Source organism: Diadema antillarum, unplaced genomic scaffold (assembly GCF_040938485.1).
Source record: "Diadema antillarum isolate AM-2024a unplaced genomic scaffold, OU_Dant_1.0 scf00000018, whole genome shotgun sequence".
In the NCBI taxonomy this organism is placed as follows: Eukaryota; Metazoa; Echinodermata; class Echinoidea; order Diadematoida; family Diadematidae; genus Diadema; species Diadema antillarum.
The window spans coordinates 84894-106103 of NW_027270907.1; the positions used below are offsets into that span (position 1 = coordinate 84894).

The 21210-nt window shown below is 38.8% G+C and overlaps 1 protein-coding gene across 2 annotated transcripts in view; it reads right to left on the reverse strand.

Annotated features, from left to right (window-relative positions):
- Positions 1–974: 974 nt before the first annotated feature.
- The window catches only part of LOC139727505 (ubiquitin carboxyl-terminal hydrolase 12-like), a 28738-nt gene continuing 8502 nt past the window's right edge, over positions 975–21210 (reverse strand). The window contains exons 3-11 of one of the 2 annotated variants that reach the window (XM_071638488.1): positions 19732–19945; positions 15534–15614; positions 12952–13112; positions 12064–12140; positions 8619–8702; positions 7302–7434; positions 5682–5746; positions 4776–4842; positions 975–3359 (exon numbers count right to left, since the gene is read on the reverse strand). In XM_071638488.1, coding sequence (XP_071494589.1) covers positions 3255–3359; positions 4776–4842; positions 5682–5746; positions 7302–7434; positions 8619–8702; positions 12064–12140; positions 12952–13112; positions 15534–15614; positions 19732–19945 — 987 coding nt within the window. In that variant the 3' untranslated portion in view covers positions 975–3254. Of the gene's footprint in view, positions 3360–4775; positions 4855–5681; positions 5747–7301; positions 7435–8618; positions 8703–12063; positions 12141–12951; positions 13113–15533; positions 15615–19731; positions 19946–21210 lie in introns of both variants that reach the window. The other variant, XM_071638482.1, reaches the window with a different exon arrangement.

The window sequence follows — 21210 nt, forward strand, 5'->3', positions numbered from 1 at the left end:
CGGGTATGGTTACGGTTTTCACATCACCTTGGGCCCATAATTTTAACTGTGCCCCTCATAGCAGTCATTATTTGTATAATAGAGACCTTGCACTTGGATAATGAGATGACATCTTCTGTTACCGTCAGCGCTACAAAATATACAATGCCCAGTTGTAATTGTCTGCAGGATTATTCCACTTGCACCGAGATGAACTCTTGAATACGAGCAACATTTCTTACCTAGAAAACTTGCTGACTCGACCAAAGACAAACTTCTTTGAATAAAAGATGCCTTCAGAATTTGGTGACTAAAACAAACACATTATCTATTATTGTATTAATGTCACGAACCACATAAATGTGAAAACGAAACAGCAGATACAGCAGAACTCAAAATGATGTTCTTACAATTCATGTTAGATCTCCGTGTGACATCAATAATGCAGAGGAAATTCATCACCTTGGGTATAGATGTCATCATCTATTACATCGGCAAGCTACACCAAGTGCCTTAAATTTGTGATGTCGTGTCAGAATACCCCACATGTGGCCACAAACACCTCATAAAATGCCCAACTAACTGCTCTCCACCACCGCCCATAAAAGACAGGCAGTAGGTACATACGTATCATCGGCAATGCACAAATGGTTAAATTACAGGTAGAGGAAACTGTTCTGATACATCTACAGACATTGAGGGATAAAACATATTTATCTGGTCATCATATACCTTACATTTGGACAGTAAGATGAAGGTTAAAGTACCAATCTTCTGACTTGTTAACTGGTCGTTGCAATTCAAGGGAGAATAACTGCTTGCTCCTATAGACCTGGCATGGCTTCAGTTGTTTAAAATCCGATTGTAAAAGTACAGTCAAACTTGTCTATAGCTGCCACCCACGGGAGACAAAAAAAAAAAGTTGTCGTTATAGACAGGTGACCACTATACACAGGGTCATTAACATAGCTTTTCTTGGGGGGGGGGGGAGATTTTTAGTGGCCGCCTATGTGAGGTGGCCACTACAGACAGGTGGCTGCTATGGCAGGTTTGACTGTATGTGAAAATAATGTTTAGCATCATCCCATGAAGTAATGGCTCTGTGGTGAATGATCAGACAGAATCTAAAGATCCTTGAAGCGGCACGCATATTCCTCATCCCCATATCAAAGAATGCCTGCTGTACATTCGCTTTTACTGCACTCCCTGTATGCTACAAGTGACACTGTACTGGAGTCTTGCCCTCTCTGCTTGGCTCGTCCTTTCTCTCCCTCTCTCACATTACTGCATTCTTGTACTATGATTGCACTAAAAGACAAGGTTTTTCTCTCTCTAATCTACTTGGGGGATACCTGAAGAGCTCAAAGAGATTACATACATCATCATCACTGACTGTGCAACACCACACAGTAATGTTAAAATAAAAACAATAAAAAGAAGAGAAGAAAAAGAGAAAAGAAAGAAAGAGCAAATTTCTTTTTATATTTTTTGGTTTGAATAAATACCCATTCATCACCACTATGCTGCCACTTGCAAACAAAAACAAACAAATCACATTTTCTTTGTAATGTCTTTGCCACTATGTGACTATAAACAGCAGACAAAACAGAAAACATATATTATGTAATTCACTATCTTTACCTTTAGACTTTTCTAGTTGCATATTCATCATTTGGTGTGAGGGTTTTTTTTTCTGTAATTGAAATAATATGCTCAAGTAATGCTACAGAAATAGCATGCATTGCTGAATAAACATAATCAGAGAAAATATATAGCAACCTACTCTGATGTACAAATTTGTGTCTACAACATTCTGCCACCATGACACAAGTTGGACAATAAAAGAGAAGAGAAAAGAAAACAAGATGAATAATACCTTTTTGTGGATCTCCTCTCACTCTATTTCATTATATTTCTCTTGCATTTTACTACAAAATAGTTCTGTGATTTACAAGATATGTACAATATTTATATTCTTGATACCTCATTCTTTTTAAACTCCCCAATCTCTAAAATGGCTGAAAAAAAAAGGAAAAAAAAAACACTGTTGGGTCTATATATACAGACTAGTCAGACAGTGATTCTGTACAACCTGACACCTCATGTACAAAGTGCTCTCTACACAAAACTCACATCCTGCTCAGTCATGTGTCATTTCCATAAGTTAACGAGGTATTAGTCTCAACAGCTCAGACCTCTTTCGCGCCACAGGCATACGAGTGCCACGTGCACAACAATATGGCCGGCGCATCAAGCCTGCAATATCTGAATTACTGGAACCATTGTGGACAAGTTTTGCCGAGGGATGCATCTGCATGTCGTATATTGCAAACTTTCTTTCTGCAGAGACAGTGGCCAGGGGTGAGTACTGGCACGGGATCAAAAGGAAGAAGGGTGCAGCGTATGAGGTTTCTTGAGTGTACTAACAAGTTTCGTTCTAACGGGGGAGACAGCACTACCTGCTGAACTTTGAGGGAGGATCGACAAGGAGTGAAATACTATCAACAATTTCATTAAGCTCTGTTGTAGTCAAATGCTGGGCAGTCATAAAGGGGTCTTTTGAATTCTTAGATTCATTAATGCATTTCCACATCTTTGTATCACTTCTTGATCCACGCGAGAGGTCACTGCGTAGAAATTATTTGCCACGTTACAAACAAACAAACAAGATCGAGAGACCTCTTGGCTATTCTTCATTGCTTGTCCGGTCTGCATCACCATAACTACACTGTATTTTGTAAAATTTTGAGTAAACTTGCAGTGTAATAGTGCAATATGAACATTTCAACGCTTCTTAAAATATTGATGAGAGCATTGCATCAGCTGAGGATTACAAGATCACATATGAATACTTCTCCATTCCGTGAAATAGCTCTCCAAACTAACGCAAGAATGAGAAAGAAATTTGTTTTCAGTGCTAAAAACTGTGAACGGGTCAATGAGTAACCTCTGAAGCATCAATATGTTGTCCATTGTACTTGATTCTTTTGTAACTAGTTTGGTGATCCTGATGCATGTCAGACATCTATTTGGGCAATGGCACATTTGACAGAACGGCAGCCCAGGGAGACGGTGACCGAGACTGCAGAAAGAGACCGCTGATGATGAGTGACTCTCGGGATGTCGAGAAGAAGGATCAGACGATGCCACGACATGCCGAAGAATATCAAACCGAAGGGTGACGACGACTGAGATATTCTGAACAAGTCTGTTTGACGATTGTCTGTGTTCTAATGAATGCCATCACATGACAGGCCGGTCTGGTCAGAATTCCTCTACAACTCCCTCGCTTGGTAGAACAGAATGTAACCAGAATCTGAGTTCTTTTGCACCTCCGTGGCAAGTCCGTAGAATTCTTCTATGCTGGAGACCTCAATTTTCTGTTGTAGGGCAAACAAACAATTATAAACACACATATGTAAGAATATATAGAAGTGCAAAAAGTGGAGATAAATGTACACATATCAGTTAAGCCACGATAAATACATGACAGCAATTTGCTGCATATCATTATATTTTTACTTTTAACAAATCCCTCCCCCCAAAAGAAAATGACAATTTACTGCAAATTAAATATCCAACATCTTGCTAATATTTAAAGCATATCATTCCCACAAAAGGTATCTTCTTCTTGCACGGTAGAACAAAACAAATTCTACTTTCTGCCCTTCATGTAGTTTGAATAATGGAGTAGACGAACTGTTCTGGAAGAATGTAAAAGAATACATCTCCATGCATAGAAAGTCATTGCTCGAAAGGAGTTGGATTCCTGAACACTTAAAATCCACAGGAAAAGTATAGAGTCATGCTGAGGTGAAATCACAGTCATCTTTTCTGTGTGTTTGTCTACCATTTTCTTTTTGCTATGTAAGTCTCAGCCACCAACTACCAATGATGCGCCACCTCAAGAAATACAACTATAAGTATTTGTATTTTGCAATGGGGGTGGTGGGGGGGTGTCATGGTTATCTTTTTCTCAGTCCCAAGCTGCCACTCTGAAATTCATCTTGATCTATCATGTAGACTGTGGTTAGAAATTGGCATTTGTAGAGTCAATGAACTATTATATCAACTGAAGACAACTGATTATGACACTGATGAACAATGGACTTGTAATGTAACAGTCCGCTTCGCCATCTAATACGCACAAACTTGTTCCTCGTTAATCTTCACAACTCTGTGGTTGGACGTAACGTTGGGCATCTATGTTGCTCTGCCATCACAGTTCAATTTTTCAGGTCTTCTTCTCTGTTTTTTTTTTCTCAAAGGGAGAGAACATACTCTATGAGAGTGTTTCCCCTTTACCCTGCTTTATGACCGCATTCTCAGAATATCATATTGCTTTTGCACATAATGGTCATGCCCTTGGCTTTGAAGGGAAAGGTACTGTTTACCATTGGGAGCAGTGATTTAAAAAATGTTCGAGATATTACATTTGATGCATATGTGTAGGCTATATTCTATCACAAAACATCCCACCTTATAAAACTTCACTATAAAGCCTAAAATATGGAAAGAAGATATCACTATTTTTCTCAATAAACCGTAACTGTAGACAGTTTAGTCTAGAAACAGTTTTATTATAACTATTGTTCACATTTGGTATATTTAACAATACTTAACATTGATTATACTAATTAATATTTTCACACTGGTTGTTTCTATCCCTAACTCATATTTCAGAACTATTTTGAAGCACTAAAAATGGGATTCTGTTTCATCTGCAAATGGTGAATAATGCCTTCAATTCAACCTTTTCCTAAAGATGTCTACTAATGCTGCAAAGTTGAACTCACCTCCACCATATCGTCATCAAAGAGGAGCCAGAACCCAAAGCTCTTGACTATTGTGATGTAATGACCCCTATTAGGACCACTGTTGGGAAAAGAAAAGGAGGATAATTATATATTCATCATCTACCACATCAATTTTGGTTCTGGTAGGAATTACATCTCACTCTGCAAACACTGACTATGATAACAATAATCGTAGCATTTATTTAACCTTGATTGTAGTCTAGACTCAAAGCTATCACAATGCATACAATGTTTTGCCAAGTTTTTGTCTGTTTGTTGTTTTCTTTTGCAATATCCCTTGGGGTTTCTATTTATGTGCTGTAGTGCCTCTTCCACTATTTGCTGGAAAACAGTCCCAGTCTAGACAACATAAGACTACTAAAATAAAATCTGGTGCAGATCTAAACAGAGATGTCTAAAGCTTTTTACCCCTGCTGATGCATTTCAGATTCTGAAGCATCTAAAGCAAAAGAAGAAAAAAATAAATAAAAGGGCAATTGCCATGTTGAGTGGAAATACATCCTTGCCCCTTGGCCCTTTTGAATGATGCAGCACTATATTGCCCCTTGGCCCTTTTGAATGATGCAGCACAAACATGATACACTATTTTCTCCAAACACAGAAGTACAGCTAAGTGTTTGTCACGCACTCTAGTTTGAGACATTTAGGCTTCAAGTATCAATAACATTCTACGAATGTAGGACCCGGGGGAAAGCTTCTCTCGAAACAGTCTTCTAATCTAACCACACTGACTGCCGCTGGCTTTATGTATTTTGTTTCTGGTTTTTACAACAAACACTTGTACAAACGCTTGAGCTGCACAAACATCAAGTACAATTGCAGGAGGCGCTATTCTCAATTGAGCTTGCTGTGTTGGAAACTAGGTAGTTTGTAATCGTGTCCTACCTGCCACAGTGCACTACGACAGACACCAGGTCGTACAGCTTGTCCGGTGCCTCGGCGTCATCACTCTGGGGGAGAGAATGAAAGTTAAAAGCATTACTCTACATCCTTCACCTCCAAGCAATGCTGCTAGATTTGTAAGAGCTCTCCCGGTGTATGTTGCACTAGGAGGATGCCTTACATGGCTCTTTTAAGGACGGTATCCTGGCCTCTGGCTACAGACAACCATTATAGAGTTTCAGCCGTTATCCATTTAGCGAGACATTTGAGCATGACACATTATATATGACGCTTCCCTTCGCCCACGTGTACAACAACTGGCCCCTCAAACTGGCAGCTGAACATATGGTGGCTGGATCTATTTAGTGTACAGCAGCATATAGTGGCTCCCCAACTGGAGTGCCCCTGCCCCCTTGCCCCTCTCCATCCCGCCTCCCCCCGCCCCCCTTCCCCAATTTGGATGCGAGTTAGATTTCATTGACCAGGGTAATAATGCACTGTAGGGCACTTTGATCACTAGGGAATAGTGCAAAAGTGATACCTCCACACACTCACATTCACATCACATCACAGCCTGGGAGAACTAGAGCAGAATAAATCTTCCATTTTGCGGTCTTGCTAAGTGACACGAAATGAGACTGTGTGTGCAGGATCAGATTCGGAGCTCTTGAACGAGTTCCCAGATGACGAAATGGACCACCTTGCTTACACTTGGGAGTGAGAAGGAAAACCTGGAGGACACCTTATACCAGGAAGAGGGTGGTAGTGGGAGTGAATTTTCTTGTCTTAAAACTGCACAGTTCGTGGTTCAATATATGATACGGCACACAGGGCTCAAAGACCATATCTAAAGGGATGGTATAGTTTTTGGTCGTTGTCCTATATAAGGACCACTTTGTTTTTGGATATCTCAGCCATTTCAAAACTGATTTTCATCAAGTAACCTTTGAATTCCTCTTAAAATTGTATGCTCTTTCATACTCCATAAAGTAGTTTCTCATTATCTCAACAAAAAAAAAAAACACACACCCAAACACAAAATCTGAAGCCCCACCTCAACCAAAGCTATACCATCCCTTTAAGTAATGGTACTTTGTGATTGATTTCTCTCAAGTATCATTATCAACACACAAAACAGACAGCCAGGCTACACTTGTAATTTGAATGAGTCTTGAAACTTTTGATTTCAGCAAGAGCTTATGATGTGTGTTACCAGCCAGTTATAATGATAATGCTATGTTTTCCAAGAACAAATATATTGTACACAAAGAAATTAAAAAAAACAAAAACAGTACACTCACAAACACACACAGACAAATTATGAATTACTATTAAAATCTTTTCAAATACTATCTCGGTCACAGGTTCTTGCATAACAGTTTGGTTTTCTGAACAATTAGTATTATTCTGACAATTGAAGAGAAATAATTCAAGTAGAGTTTCAAATAGTGCGTGGACTACTCTACACATTGATAATGACTTCCAAAACTAGGATCAGCGATTGTCAATTGTACAGCAAGCTACTCAATGAACCCACCAAACCAAACTCAACTCAAATTCATCTGGGATGGTTGAGGCAGCACCATCACGCAAGTTCCCCAAGGTACAAAATATTGTACTTACCGTGTTCATTAGTCTTAGTTCGAGGGGAAACACGACTCGGTAGGAAAGCTTGGTGTATCTGTGTGACTGCTCCATGTACTTGAAGCGCTTTAGGTGAAGAGCCAGCAGCTGTGGAAGCTTCTTCACCTGCATCCTGAAACGGGGAGAGTAGACGGCGAAGAATGCTGTCAGTTAGTGCAATCGTGTACATCGTTCCCACAGTCCATTACTGATTTCCAAGAGGTTTATTTGTTTGTATGTTTGCTTGCCTGTCTTTATTTTTCTTTTCTTTGTTTTGCTTTTTTCGTTTGCTTCTGATTCAGATGAGGCTAAATCCAACTGGATAACTTGCGAATGTCTATCTGTGTTCTTTGCTATGCTAACAGGAGTTACATAATTCCTTTGTGATGGCGTACCACAAGAGTCAGACGAATGTGGCGTCACAGATACTGTGTTTCAATAAACATTGGAAAATTGTGTCAATTATAAATATCAAAATCATCCCTACAAAAGACATGTACACTTGGTATCTAAATTAGTCCAATCTGACAAATATTCTTATTGATGCTGTCAAGTGAAAGACAAGTTTATGAGTAACACTTTCCCAGTTACACTTTTTTTTGTGATAAACCAATATTTGAGAAAACTGCCAAAAGAAGACAGGCACAGCTTCACTTCCATGTGATAATCATATGACAGTTTACATCAGATAAAAATTATGCCAGTTACATTAACTGCAAATGACAAAATCACAATATCTAACTTTTTGGCAAGATCTTCTCTGTGTTTGTTTGTCTTTTTGGCAAGAAAGTAAAAATCATTTTTGCCCCCCCCCCCCCAAAAAAAAAAAAAAAAAAATTCCCTGAGAAAAATTTTGCAAAGCAGTTTGCTGTCCAGCATGCTGGCAGAGAAGTTCTAATACAGAACTATCAGAAGGTAATATGAGAGGAAATATCAGACCAGATTGGTATAGAGTACAGAGGGTAGCAGCAAGCTGTATCACACACTACCCTGCCAAGTAGATTTAAAGAATTTCACTTTCATTACTTTTCAATATCATTTCCCTCTTTCCCTAGACAAATCCAGCACTACCAGGGTTTCTCTCAGCCCTTGTCCCACTAACATTCACATTCTTTTAAGCTTTGTCATTCACATTTTCTACAAGATTTAATCATTTTGACATATTAAAAATAAAACACACACACATACATTTTGTTTTATTAACGACTTTTCCATTACCATCACCAATTCATATTCAACATAAAAATACTTGGATATAGGCCTCAAAAAGGAGAGGAAAAAAGATGAAGGAAGATGGCAAGACTTTGTTATTCTTACCTTTTCTGTGCTTCTTGTTTGCTACAACACGTCTCACAGTAGTATTTGTATTCATGGCACAGTGTCTCTGTATTGCTGAAACCCCTGTAGTACAACAAAAGGAAACACAAAAACACATCATGAAGTATTAAATCAAAAGCTAATTACGCCATGAATGAAATGCAAAATCAATCAATATACACCATAGTAGACAAATCAGCACTGTACAGCTGTATATGGCTGATGGAATCAGTGTACACTCACGTAAAGAAATGATAACTGATACACTTAAATAACAAACTCAATTTACATTTGTGCTTCAAATTTTGCTATCTTTATCACTAACTAAAACCACTCTTCCCTCCTTCTTTTCCTTAGGATAGAAGCAATACAATTTCATCTATATTGATAGCTCTTGGATAAACTTCATATTCATGTGCACCAGCCAAGAATCAGTGGTCTACAGAGGGCGCTCTTCCACTTCCTCTGAAAACTCAATGCCACATCCTGTGGAGAACAGCAACACTCGACTTATTCCTGCCCAGTTAGATTACACTTTACCATCCTGGACTAATCTCTGTCCTAACTAGATCAGTATGGGACAATTCCTACAGCACTGAACACGCGTGCAAGTGATTCTAACATAAAGGAAGTACACACACACACACACACACACATATACACATTTATATATCTATAGGCTTTATATTTATTTATTCATCTACCTATCTATCCATTCATACATTCCTCAATCTATCTATCTATCTACCAATCAATCTATCATTCAATCTATCTATCTATCTATCTAGCTATACATTCATCTATCCATTTATGTATCTACCAATTAAAGGGGCTGTACAGTAACTGGTTGAGGTGGGGATTCATGTTTTTTACATTCCTAAGTGAGATAATGAGAAACCTCTTATGAAATATGAAAGAGCATGTAATTTCAAGAAGGATTCAACATTTATGTGATGAAAATTGGTTTTCAAATGGCTGAGATATCAAAAAAAGTGATAATAATAAAAGACTACAGGCCAAGCCTTTTATTAGGATCTCTTTGTTTCACCTTGTTTTTGGATATCTCAGCCATTTCAAAATCGATTTTCATCAAATAAACCTTTGATACCCCTTACAATTGCATGCTCTTTGACATCTCATAGAGTGGTTTCTGAATATCTAGAAAAAAGTTAAAGGCTAAATCCTCACCTCGACCAGAACTGTACACACCCTTTAATCTATCATTCAATCTATCTATCTATCTATCTACCAACAAGTTTATCAATCTATCTGTTTATCCATCCATCTATCTATCTTTCTATCCATCTATCTCTTTCTGTTCTTTATTAATTCAAATGATCTATGGTCACATTGAGCAGGCAGGAAGGATCTCTCTTAATGTAGGAAGTCCAGTTGTGTAATTAGCAAGCTTGTCTCCTGGCTGGCTGGAGTCTCGCCAACAAGGACATGAAATTAAGGAAACATGTGACAATGGCACCACAAAGGCGTGAAATTGATCCCACGAATCCGCAGTGCATGGTTACTAATATATTATCTGTGGGTCACTGACAACTGCCACATCTCCAAGCCATCCCTCGACACAAGGGGATCAGAAAGTAGTGAGCATTGTACATACATAATCAAAACTTTAACCCGTTGAGGACGGTTTGATTTTGCTACAACACATATTTCTCATAGACACTTGCCCGAGTACACTCGGGACTCGTCCTCAGTGGGTTAAAGGAGACCTCCGGATGATTTTCAGACTTTTACATTTAAATGAACAGCTTGTAAATTGGTTATACTGGGTACGGAGTTTCAGAATTTATAGTGATTGGGATGAGGAATGAGAATGTATTCAAAATTTATAACAAATTGCAATGAACAAGGATAATGACATGGCAGCCTCACCCTAAGAATGCTTGAGTTGGGGCTCAAGGAAACAGAACAAAAGAAGAAGGTACGCATAAATTCTACACAGGTAAACTTGATAAGCAAGTGACACTGTAATGGAATTAAATGGCTACATTTCTGTAATATGTGAGCCTCCTATGTCATCATCCTTTTTCAGTATAATCTGACTTGGGTTTTTAACGGATTATTGGTTCCTCTGCTCAAGGACCACAATAAATTCCACAAATCTATACACGGAGCTGTCAATTTATGTACTACATGATGTGAAATTATGAAAATCATCTGGAATTCCCCCCTTAATAAGCTGGGGGTGAAACCTTTTCTCTGGCATCGGGATTGCCCAAGTGTTTTGTGTACATGAGACACACTTTCAGACAGGGATAAATACGAAAGTGGTCACTTTTCAAGTGGGGGGGGGGGGGGGGTGGGGGAATTATGAAGAAGAAGTTTGCATTCACACATACCCCAGGAACAACCATTCATCCTTCCATATACAAGACTACAAGTCAATTTTCCCCACCTCAAATAAAGAGAAAAGGGCCATTATATTTTTTCCTTCATTTGTTTTTCTTTCGTCACAACAATTTAACACACATTGACACAAAAGCTACCAAGAGGGTCTTCACCTTACGTCAACTGAACGCTGTGAAGCCTTTAACACTATGCTAGTCTATGGTGTATACAAAACGACACTAAGTTTACCCTTTATTCATCCATTTATCTTTGTCATTACACAAAACACGACCTCCTTGGCATTCTTCAAGTAATGTCTAAAATACTGCGCTGTCACTCACAATGACAGTAAACAATTTAAGTTTCTATTCACTTTCATGAAAACTTCCTTGTGCCTTGTGAACCACTTTTACATACAGCAGTTCTACAAAACGATGTACTGTAACATGACATGATTTTAATACTAGCTTTTAAATGTCATAGCTTAATCTTGATATCGACCTGATTTTGCCAAGTTTTTCTCAAATATACCATGCTGATACGAATGCATTCATTCATAGGAAATGTTCTACGACAGAATTTTTATTTTCCTTTGTGAAGGCATGATACAAAGTCTGATGACACACCAGTTGCCTGACATTGCCGATGTACATTTGTCATTAAATAGCTGAACTCATCTTGAAAGTCTCTTCAATCTTCCACGTGAGAATTTTGTTTCTTCCTTTACTTTTCAACTCTAATTGAAGTGTTTTTTAGCTCTTCATTTTAGTCCTTGCACAAACAAGTAGTATTTACTCTACCACTCATACATAAAAGTAAAGTTTGCATTTTTTTTTCTTCATTTGAAGTCAATATTAATCATTTTTACAGTACTTCAAAAAACCCTAACAGAGTAAAATCAGCACTTTTCACATAATGCTTCCCATAAAAAAATGTGAACAGCGGGTTCTTCTTTCTTTCTACACTAAGGCCTGTATTTCATACTTTGTGCACTGCAAATGAAAGCACATGAGTATCATAATCCAACTGCAAGAGAGTGAAAACAAATGCCTTGTAATTGCACAGAATCTCAGATTCTGCAATAAATAACATTCCTCACCTTAAGCAGTGCGTAATTGATGTGTTCTGCTCTACATCCACAGACAAGTCTAGGAAATCTTCATCTTTGCTGCTGACCTGGTGAAAAAAAAAAAAAACAGACACGACTTGAATGAATGTTAAAGAAGAGTCAAGAGCAATTTGAAATACAGGATGTTTCTGTTGGATGAAACTAGACGCATTATGCTGGGTTCCCACTGCCGTGCAATCCGCAATGCTTGCCACAATTGGCCATTAGTAGCTGATTGTGGAAGTTCTGTTTTGTTTGAGAAAACTTTTGGATGGTTCAGAAATTGTCTATTAAGATCAAAGTGATTGCCATGACTGGCCTCAAAATCTGATGAGATCACCACATTACTCAACGATTAAGACCACAGTTTCAATCATGGGGCAAATTGTCATAGACACTTAAACAAAAAATTCTACGATCAGCTACAAATGGTCGATCATGGCATGCGTAGCAGATTGCACGACAGGGGGAACCCAATATTAACAAATGGTGGTTACACCCGTAGAACCCTGACTCTGCTCTGCTTGAGGATAAAAAGAGATCTTCCCAAAGTGTAGTTCACGATTGCCGATAAGGTAACCGTTCCAATCACAATGGTATCTCAAGGGCCTTCACGTGGGACCCTGGCATTGTTACAGATTGGTTTTTGTCTAACTTCAATTATGGGTTAGTTTCTGGAGGAATTGCATACACGTGTAGGACGCTCAAAGAACAGATTCAAGGAAACCTGCCAGGATATTTGACATCTATGTCTGCTGTTGCACATGAACAAAATCAGTATCTAGACGTCTCTGGAGGCCTAAAAAAAAGTTGCCGTGAAACTGGCAAACATGTACGACACATGTCCCGGTGGTCTACAATCGGCGGTAACAAACTCACCCCCTCACAGCATAGACATCTCGTCTCGTTCGTCAGCGTCCCCTGGAATATCTCGTGGATCCAGGTCGGGTCCGATTTGGTGTCGTTGTTGTTGCCATTGATCATGCCGTTGGGAGTGCCCGGCTTGCCCTTCCCTGCCAACTTCTCAGCTTTTCTCTCAGCTGTGGAGATAACAAATGCCATACGGTGTAACAACACTAAAATGACTAACAACAAAAAGCATAACAAAACACCTAATATTCTCTACCCTTGAAAAGGTACGCATGAATACAATCATTACAGAACACAAAACAAATGCAAACTTACAAAAAATGATTGACTGTGTGTGTGTGGATGTGCATGTGTGTGTGTGTTTTCATAGACACTAGTCTGAAGTGCCACTGAAGTTTCAGTTAAAATACTCTAAAATCAGTTCTCCTTGGTAGATAGCAAAATTATGCAGTTATTTTTGTTTTCATACCACACTGAGTATTCGTATTCGGTTACCATGACATTTGCTCCAGCAACAATTGCTCCCCTGAAATAGTTGCACGCTAAGCCAAACATAAATTCTCCCCACAAACATAACCCTAACCTTAATCCTCACATCAAACTAAACCCTAAAACCCTATCACAACCATTACCCTAACCCTAAGTCCTTGGAGAAAAAGACCGTGGCAATTGTCACAGGTGTAAATGTCATGTCACCTCTTTATTCACAACTTGCAAAATTCGCATCATATACCGGGTACAAAATAAATAAAACACAATCAACAATATGGGACAAGGCATTAGGAAGTTAAGATGCAGTTATAATGTGTCCAATCTTGTTAACAGGCATATCAGAGTTGCTAATCCTTTAATTCTACCTGGAATAAGATACAACCAAATAATGCAACAACAGCTAGACTGAAATTGGAGGATAGAGCTACCTGTAGTGTAAATGGAATAATCATTTAATTTGACAGTCCTTACATTTTCTATTCTATTATTACTATTATTAGTATTATTATTATTATTATTATTTTTATTTTTTTTTTTTGGGGGGGGGGGGGTTTAGGGTGGTAGCATTTAACATCATCACGCAGTGTTAGGCCAACCTCCATGCTACAAACTCCATGTAGACCACACTATAGTTACCCCGTAGCACTGCACTCATTAAAAAACAGATAGTATTCGAGTGTATTTTGATGCATCAAAGAAATGATTTGTGCTTCAGTGGTTTTTTTTTTCTTCCAAACTCCGTCTGTACAGATTCATGCCAACAATACGCTTCTTGTCTCATAAAGACCACATCACATAAAATGCAGTCTTTGTGCAGCACCGTGGTGCGAAACAGAATTCTCACGGTTCGCTGGGCCAGACAACCACAAACAAATTACTGATACATGTATTCATGCTGCCATCAAGTTAAAGATTCAATAGTTAAAAACATGATTTACGAGAGCCATTTGTGGCACTGTGCAGACATATAAGACTCTTTTTAAAAATTCTTTCAGCTCTTTGTATGTACAGTACACTGTGGAAAAGGTCTATTAGTGTTAGGTGTAATGCATTGCATTTGGGTTGGGTTGAGTGCTTGTGAGGAGTGGGGGGGGGGGGGGGATGAGTTCTTACGTCAGGTAATTTTCAATCATACGTTGAAATTCACAAAATAATGAATGTGAAATCAGATGACAGCAACTTCGGGAATTTACAACTGGGGGGGGGGGGGAAGAAATGTGTCACTCTTTTCCCAACGTAGCAGTACAAAATGACAGATATAGCTTGATCCTAGCCTAAGTGTTCTTACTCTATTGTAAGCCTACTTATTGTATGTCTGACTACTTCCTGGGGTTATCCTATCTCCTAATACAACCATATCTTCATGGACGAAGAAGGGAGATTGGGAAGAAAAAGAAGAAAAAGAAAATAGAGAAAGGGGAGAAGAAGACCAAGTTCAGAATACAGAGATTATATTTTCTTGAAATGATATTCATGGCACTGTGCAAAACTGCTTTTTATATTGGTGAGTGGACTGGATATCAGGGAACAATTCTAAAGACATCGGAAAGATTGGTACATCCCCACTGTGTTCATCATTTCCGTCAATACCAGATGAAGGTTAATACAGAGTATGCCATATATGTATCGGGTCAAATTTTTCACAAATCGGGATTCCCAACAATTTCACGAGTGGTTTAACCGGCTATCATGGAATATAGTCATGAATGAAGAAATGTACATTGTATGTTCATGTTGCATTCATGTTAGGATCAGAGTTAGTATTTTTGTGTGATGTTAAATTTGCAAATAGCACACGACTCGCAAAATTTGCAGAATACGGGATACCCCCCGAAATATATGGCGCATACAGTATCATACTGTCCTGATAGTAACACCTATGCACTCTGCACAATTGTTAGATGTCCAAAAACAAATTTTGTGTATAAATTTTAATTGACAATAAATTATCTTGAATTTTGAATTAACATTCTCGCTTTGTACGTATTCAGCTCCACCAATGCAGTTGTGAAGCTCATGAACACAAGTGTACATCCTGACATACCGATCTTCCTACCAGTTTTAGATGTTTTATACACAGCGCATACACGGTATCTCACCTTGTAAGAGGTCTGCTATCGTGTTGAGCAGGTAGATGAGGAACTCGTGAGCATCTTGCTGCATGTAGTTATCGAACACTTCTGCAAAAGAAACAAAAAGAAAGGGTATGTAGCATGAAGGATGAGGATTCCACAGTTGCAATCCCTAACTTGTGGGAGCTAGGAAAACACAACCAACAGGTACAATGTCCACATGTGATCTCAGTGTTGAGCAGCTCTTTGTCTGTCTTGTAAACAAAATTTCATTAATTTCTATTTTTCTCAAGTATTGGGAACAGATGGAACTTATCTGTTGAGAAGGACATGCAAAAACATATTTGCTATTTTCATACACATGAAGAACAGGTCAGATTTTCTTTTGTTCTTGATGAAAAAATATAAATTGGTGACTTTTTGTAATACAGAATGGTGTATCCTAAGGGTTTGAAATGCTCTTTCTGGGAGGTTTTCAGTCCACTGACCTGATCTCAGGACTTATAATGTCCCTCGAAACCATTTCACTATTCTAACTCTACAAACGGAACACTCATTAGCCGCAGACACACTACAGCTGTACATGAAATTATGCATAGTTTGCTTTCTGCTAACTTCCAGAAATTTGAGGTGGTCACACTACCAACAAGACTGTGTGTAGTTTCAGTGATTGAAACTACCCTAGTTATGGTATGAAAAAGCCCCCCCCCCCTTGAATATTAAAAAAAAATACAAATGTGTAACAGCATGCAAAAGAAAGCACAATGTGTGCACACAACACGAATGGATATATTATCACTTCAAAACTTCTTGAAGTTTCAGCTCTGCGTGGTCCAATACTACATAAAACTGCACATAGTTTTGCGAGAAGTGAGGAATTTCCCAAATGCACGAAGGAAGTTTAGCAGGAAGTTTTTCTGGTTACTTCTCAAGAAGTTTGTGGTCACACTGCCCAAACTATGTGAAGCAAAATACCGGGCAGTGAAACTACCTCGAACGTGTAATTTTGCACAGTGTGACCACACCATCTATGTTCTCACCAACACCAGTTTACATCTATGCCATGTAACACAACAATTATTATCAAAGACTGATTCTTGTTGGTTTTCTTTTTTTTTTCTTCTTCTTCTCCACTCGAGCACCACCTGGTAAGAATTTCATGCCAAAGAGAGAGAAAAGAGAAAGATAAAACTCAAGTGCTGATTTTTTACCCTCATCTTGGGGCACGGTCTGGCTACGGTACAAGACCAGAGATAATATTACATTTGCACCTTCACGCAATGGAGATTATTTAATTCTACAATCGTAACTCTGGTACCAGCATAATTATCCAGATTTGAAGCCTATCCGCACGAAGAATCACACAATTTACGCCACTGGTCCCACACGATTACCAGTAATTAACATGGACACAAAACAAGCCATCATTCACCCATACACTGCCTTCTTGCTACATACACGTTGTATCTGGCAGGTAAAATGTACGACCTAACCAGCAATTGTGTCCACTTGAGGATGTGCATCAGCGTATTATGTCAAGGCCAATCATTATCACATTCAATATAAACATTTTTCTTGCCACTGAGAGGGATTTCACAGACAATGGTGTGTATTTTCTAAATGTTTTGGCTTTCACCTATTAACTAGCCTAGTCTTGAATTATAAGCATTATAAATCTATATTAGTTTGTAATGCACTATCCACATTATTAAAAAAAAAAGGAGAAAATGTTCCATACTTTCCCACAACACTAGACTGTCACTGTATTCTTTAATTCATGGACAGAATCTTCATACTTTCAGGGTATCAAGAATTTACCTTACACTGTACCTCTCACTGTAAAGTAAAAACAACATTTCTCTGACAGTTTGATAACTAGCTTTGCTTTCTTTGATAGTCTATGGAAATAGCAGCATACTGCACTGTATGCAAAGCAAAATAATGGTGAGCAAAGCACAAATCATCAAAGAGATAAGAGACTTGACAAAAGTTGAAGTGTTAATACACTGAATCAGACTGTAGGCCACTGCACATTTAATGTACAATTATGTACATTTTGTACATACAATCAGTTTGTATTTCAATAACTAAAAAGGATGGGAGGTGGATATTGCTCAAAACATAACATGACTTCAAATAGCATTATACACAACAGAAAGAAGACATTTGACCCACTTTTTGTTCAACTTGCTACCCCTCATTCTTTGAGTGATCAATACAAACGAATGATCACAGAGCAACTGTTTGTCTAGCACAGAAACAGTGCATATTTACTTTAAATAGACTTTGACTTTCCCATTCAGAGGCTGCTTAACAGGCCATGGCTTGTTCTGGTTTGCAAATTGATGGAATGCGATGCCTGTAGCATTATTTGTTTTTCAGCCTACACTGGGAAAACTCAAAGAGCTTTGGCAGACCAAAGCAGTGTGAGACACAAAACTTTCATCTAATTTGTGGGCACTGCAGTTGCCCAGGACAGGATATTGAGTCTCAGACTTGCAGAGTACAAATTGTACGTACACTGTATTAGTAAAGTTGCAATTCTACTACTAGCCCTAGTGATCAAATTTCGGCAGAAAATAATGCTCAATAGCTTAATGAAAAAATATATAAATAAATGAAACAAGCATTACACAGGTTTACTGATCTTGTCACATCAAAGCAATGTTTTGTTTTGATTTCCTTCAATGAGCTATTCAATCAACCTGCTTCATACTGAATACAATCCAATGCTTAAAGGGGAATGAAACCCAAATATGAATGTGGATTGAGAGAATGCAGAATGATTTATAGTAGAAGACATTATAAAATGGGTTCAAGAATGTAGCCAATTGGAAGCGCTGAAATGAGTCACGTGTGCGTGCATTATTTTCTTCAGGTAAGCACTAAGAAGAGTCTCTCTTCCACCTCCCTGGCCTGACGTACGTCACAATGTTTTACACTAGCAGTGCGCACTCAATCAGTTGTTGCAAGTGCGTCACGCGCTACTATACGCGCTGTCAATCCTGTAAACAACTTCTAGTTCGGGCCGCGGGCTGCCACAACAGCCGGCGGCCTTTCTTGTGCATAACAGTACGTGGCGTACGTATACTCTTATACGTACGTACAGTACTTATAGTGTGCGGGATTTCCGAGTGCGACGTGCGTAAATGTTTGGGACGAACATCTTCGGACATCTTGACTTTTGAGCGAGTGCTACATGTAGCTGACTGGTATTGACCCACAAAGGTACGTGAATAATGCTGTTAGTTTTCGACCCATTTTATAAAACTAATGATGCACAGGATTATTTCGTGGCGTTAGTGAAGGTGCGGCTCACTCTCGAGTATTGACAACGGTTGCAAACATGCACTCGGCTGCGCCTCGTGCATGTCGCACCATTGTCAATACTCTCGAGCGCGCCGCGCCTTCACTAACACACTCTATCCTGTGCATCATTAGTATATTATCAATGAATTTGAGGAAAATCGGACAACCTGTTCAAAAATTATGAATATAAGTTTTAGTACAGCCATTGCTGGATAAGAAGACTGCAACAATTCATAATGTCACATATACAATGATATACAAAAAAAAAAAATCATTTTAGAGAAATCAACATATTTTCATTTTTCTAGCTTAATGAAAGAGCACTTGGCTTGAAAATCTCTTTTAAAAGGCATGAGGAAAAATCATTGCCTGTACAATGTATCAACAAATATCAGTAGTCAGGGAAAGGGATGAGTATTTTTCATGAAATATGAAATTTCGTGGAATTTTCTTAATATTTTCTTTATGTCGTTGTCCAGCTGTGACATCACAAATTATCCAATCTCCTTATTCAGTGATTGCGGTACCACAACTTAAAAAAGCTTTTGAAAGGATTGTCCGATATTCATCAAACTTCACTGATGTGTTCTACTACTATTTCTGTATTTGCTCAATTCACATATATTGGTTAAATTATTCCCCTTTCAAACGAAGTGTGCAAAGCATCTGCTGCTGCAACGCTGGGCAACAAATCGAGCAAGTCTTGGGGCAAGTCTTCTGGTTGTCGGGAACACCTGTCATTACCGAGGTTCACACAAAATTGGCACATAGTGTAAATCCAGTGCTCAAAACAGCCTACTTGAGACGTTTCATGCTGCATGACCCAAGGTGCACTCTGCAACGACTGAACAGCTTCAGCACTCGATCATACCAGGTTGCCTAGTGGTATGCATACATTCGTAAACATGCTGCTTACCATTCTCCTTTTTTAACCGCGCCACAAATTTCTTGGGCGCCACCACGCCCACTTTCTTCTTCTGCGTGTTGATGCTGTTGAAGAGGTCCGCCAGGCAGGTCAGCAGCGTCTCCTTCTTCTTTGGCTGCGTCTTGTAGGCCAGGACCCGGTCCCGGAACGGCTTGCAGAAGTACAGGGCCTGGAGCACTGAGTTGCAGTAGCATGTGTTGCCAAACTTTGGGGTGAGAAGAGATGATGGGGAAATATGAGGAAGAACAAGCAAATATTATATTCACATCATTTCAAAACCATCTCAGCAGCCAACATGAACAGAGACTCCAACCCAAAGCACCTTCTGATCAGGAGATTCTCCCACCTGAAACCCCTAGCAAACGGGAGACTCCAAGGGCAGGTCTGACTCCCTTTTCTAAATGAGAATCCAAACATCACACGGCCAATGTCCCGTCAACACAGATGAAACCTGTATGGTCATGCCTATTTGGATCAGGACTCAAATCATTGATTTCCGAAAAGATCGGATCACCTAATTTGTCAGTGTTGACAAATTCCAAGTCTTGTGCTATCTAAGGCTTATTTTTTGCAACATACAACGTACAATAGCAATAAGTAAGAAATCCTTTCGAACGGGAGACACAGAGCCAGGGCGGGAGAAATTAAATCTCAAGCGGGAGAACGGGAGATTTTGCAAAAATGGGTTTTCGGCGGGAGATCTCCCGTCGAAAACGGGAGAGTTGGAGTCTCTGCATGAATAGCAATTGGTGGGACAGAAAGAATGTGACAATGCCATAGTTTGCCTCAGGACTGGCCATTCATATACATATGTACAAATTTGTATTTCAGATACCAGAAGGAAAAAAAAAGTTTCCCTTAAACACTTACAACAAATCAACCCATTGTCTCCAAGAGAGAGAGAGAGAGAGAGAGGGGGGGAGGGGGGGGGGAGGGAATAGTTTCAGAGTTTATAGAAGGTACACCTTGATTCCTATGCACATAGGCCATGGTGTGGAATAAACATGCCGATCTACATTAATGTAAGCAGAATAAAAAATGATACGCCATAACATGCTTCACAGTGTATCTTCCACCGTTTCTACTGTTTAATCATGACAAAAGAATCAAAATCGGAGTAAACCTCACAGTCCTCTTAATCAACTTGTACTGAAGACATTACTTCCATGTGGAAAATGAAAACACTCATACAACTGTACGTTCTTCCTTCACACATTTCCATAACAGCCTTCTCAAACACTATATATTTTTTATTGTGGAACGCTAAATGTTTCATTTCATTTTTTTTCTCTAAATGTTTTTCATGATAGTCTACACATCCACCTATCATATGTATTTAATTCACTGCCATTTCTACCATTTTATCTTTATTGCAAAGTAAACTCTTATTCCATTCTACAAATTGCAATCACTTATGCACTAATTCCTACATTGAGTAACATGGATCTTTAAATTGTCATATCTTGCTGA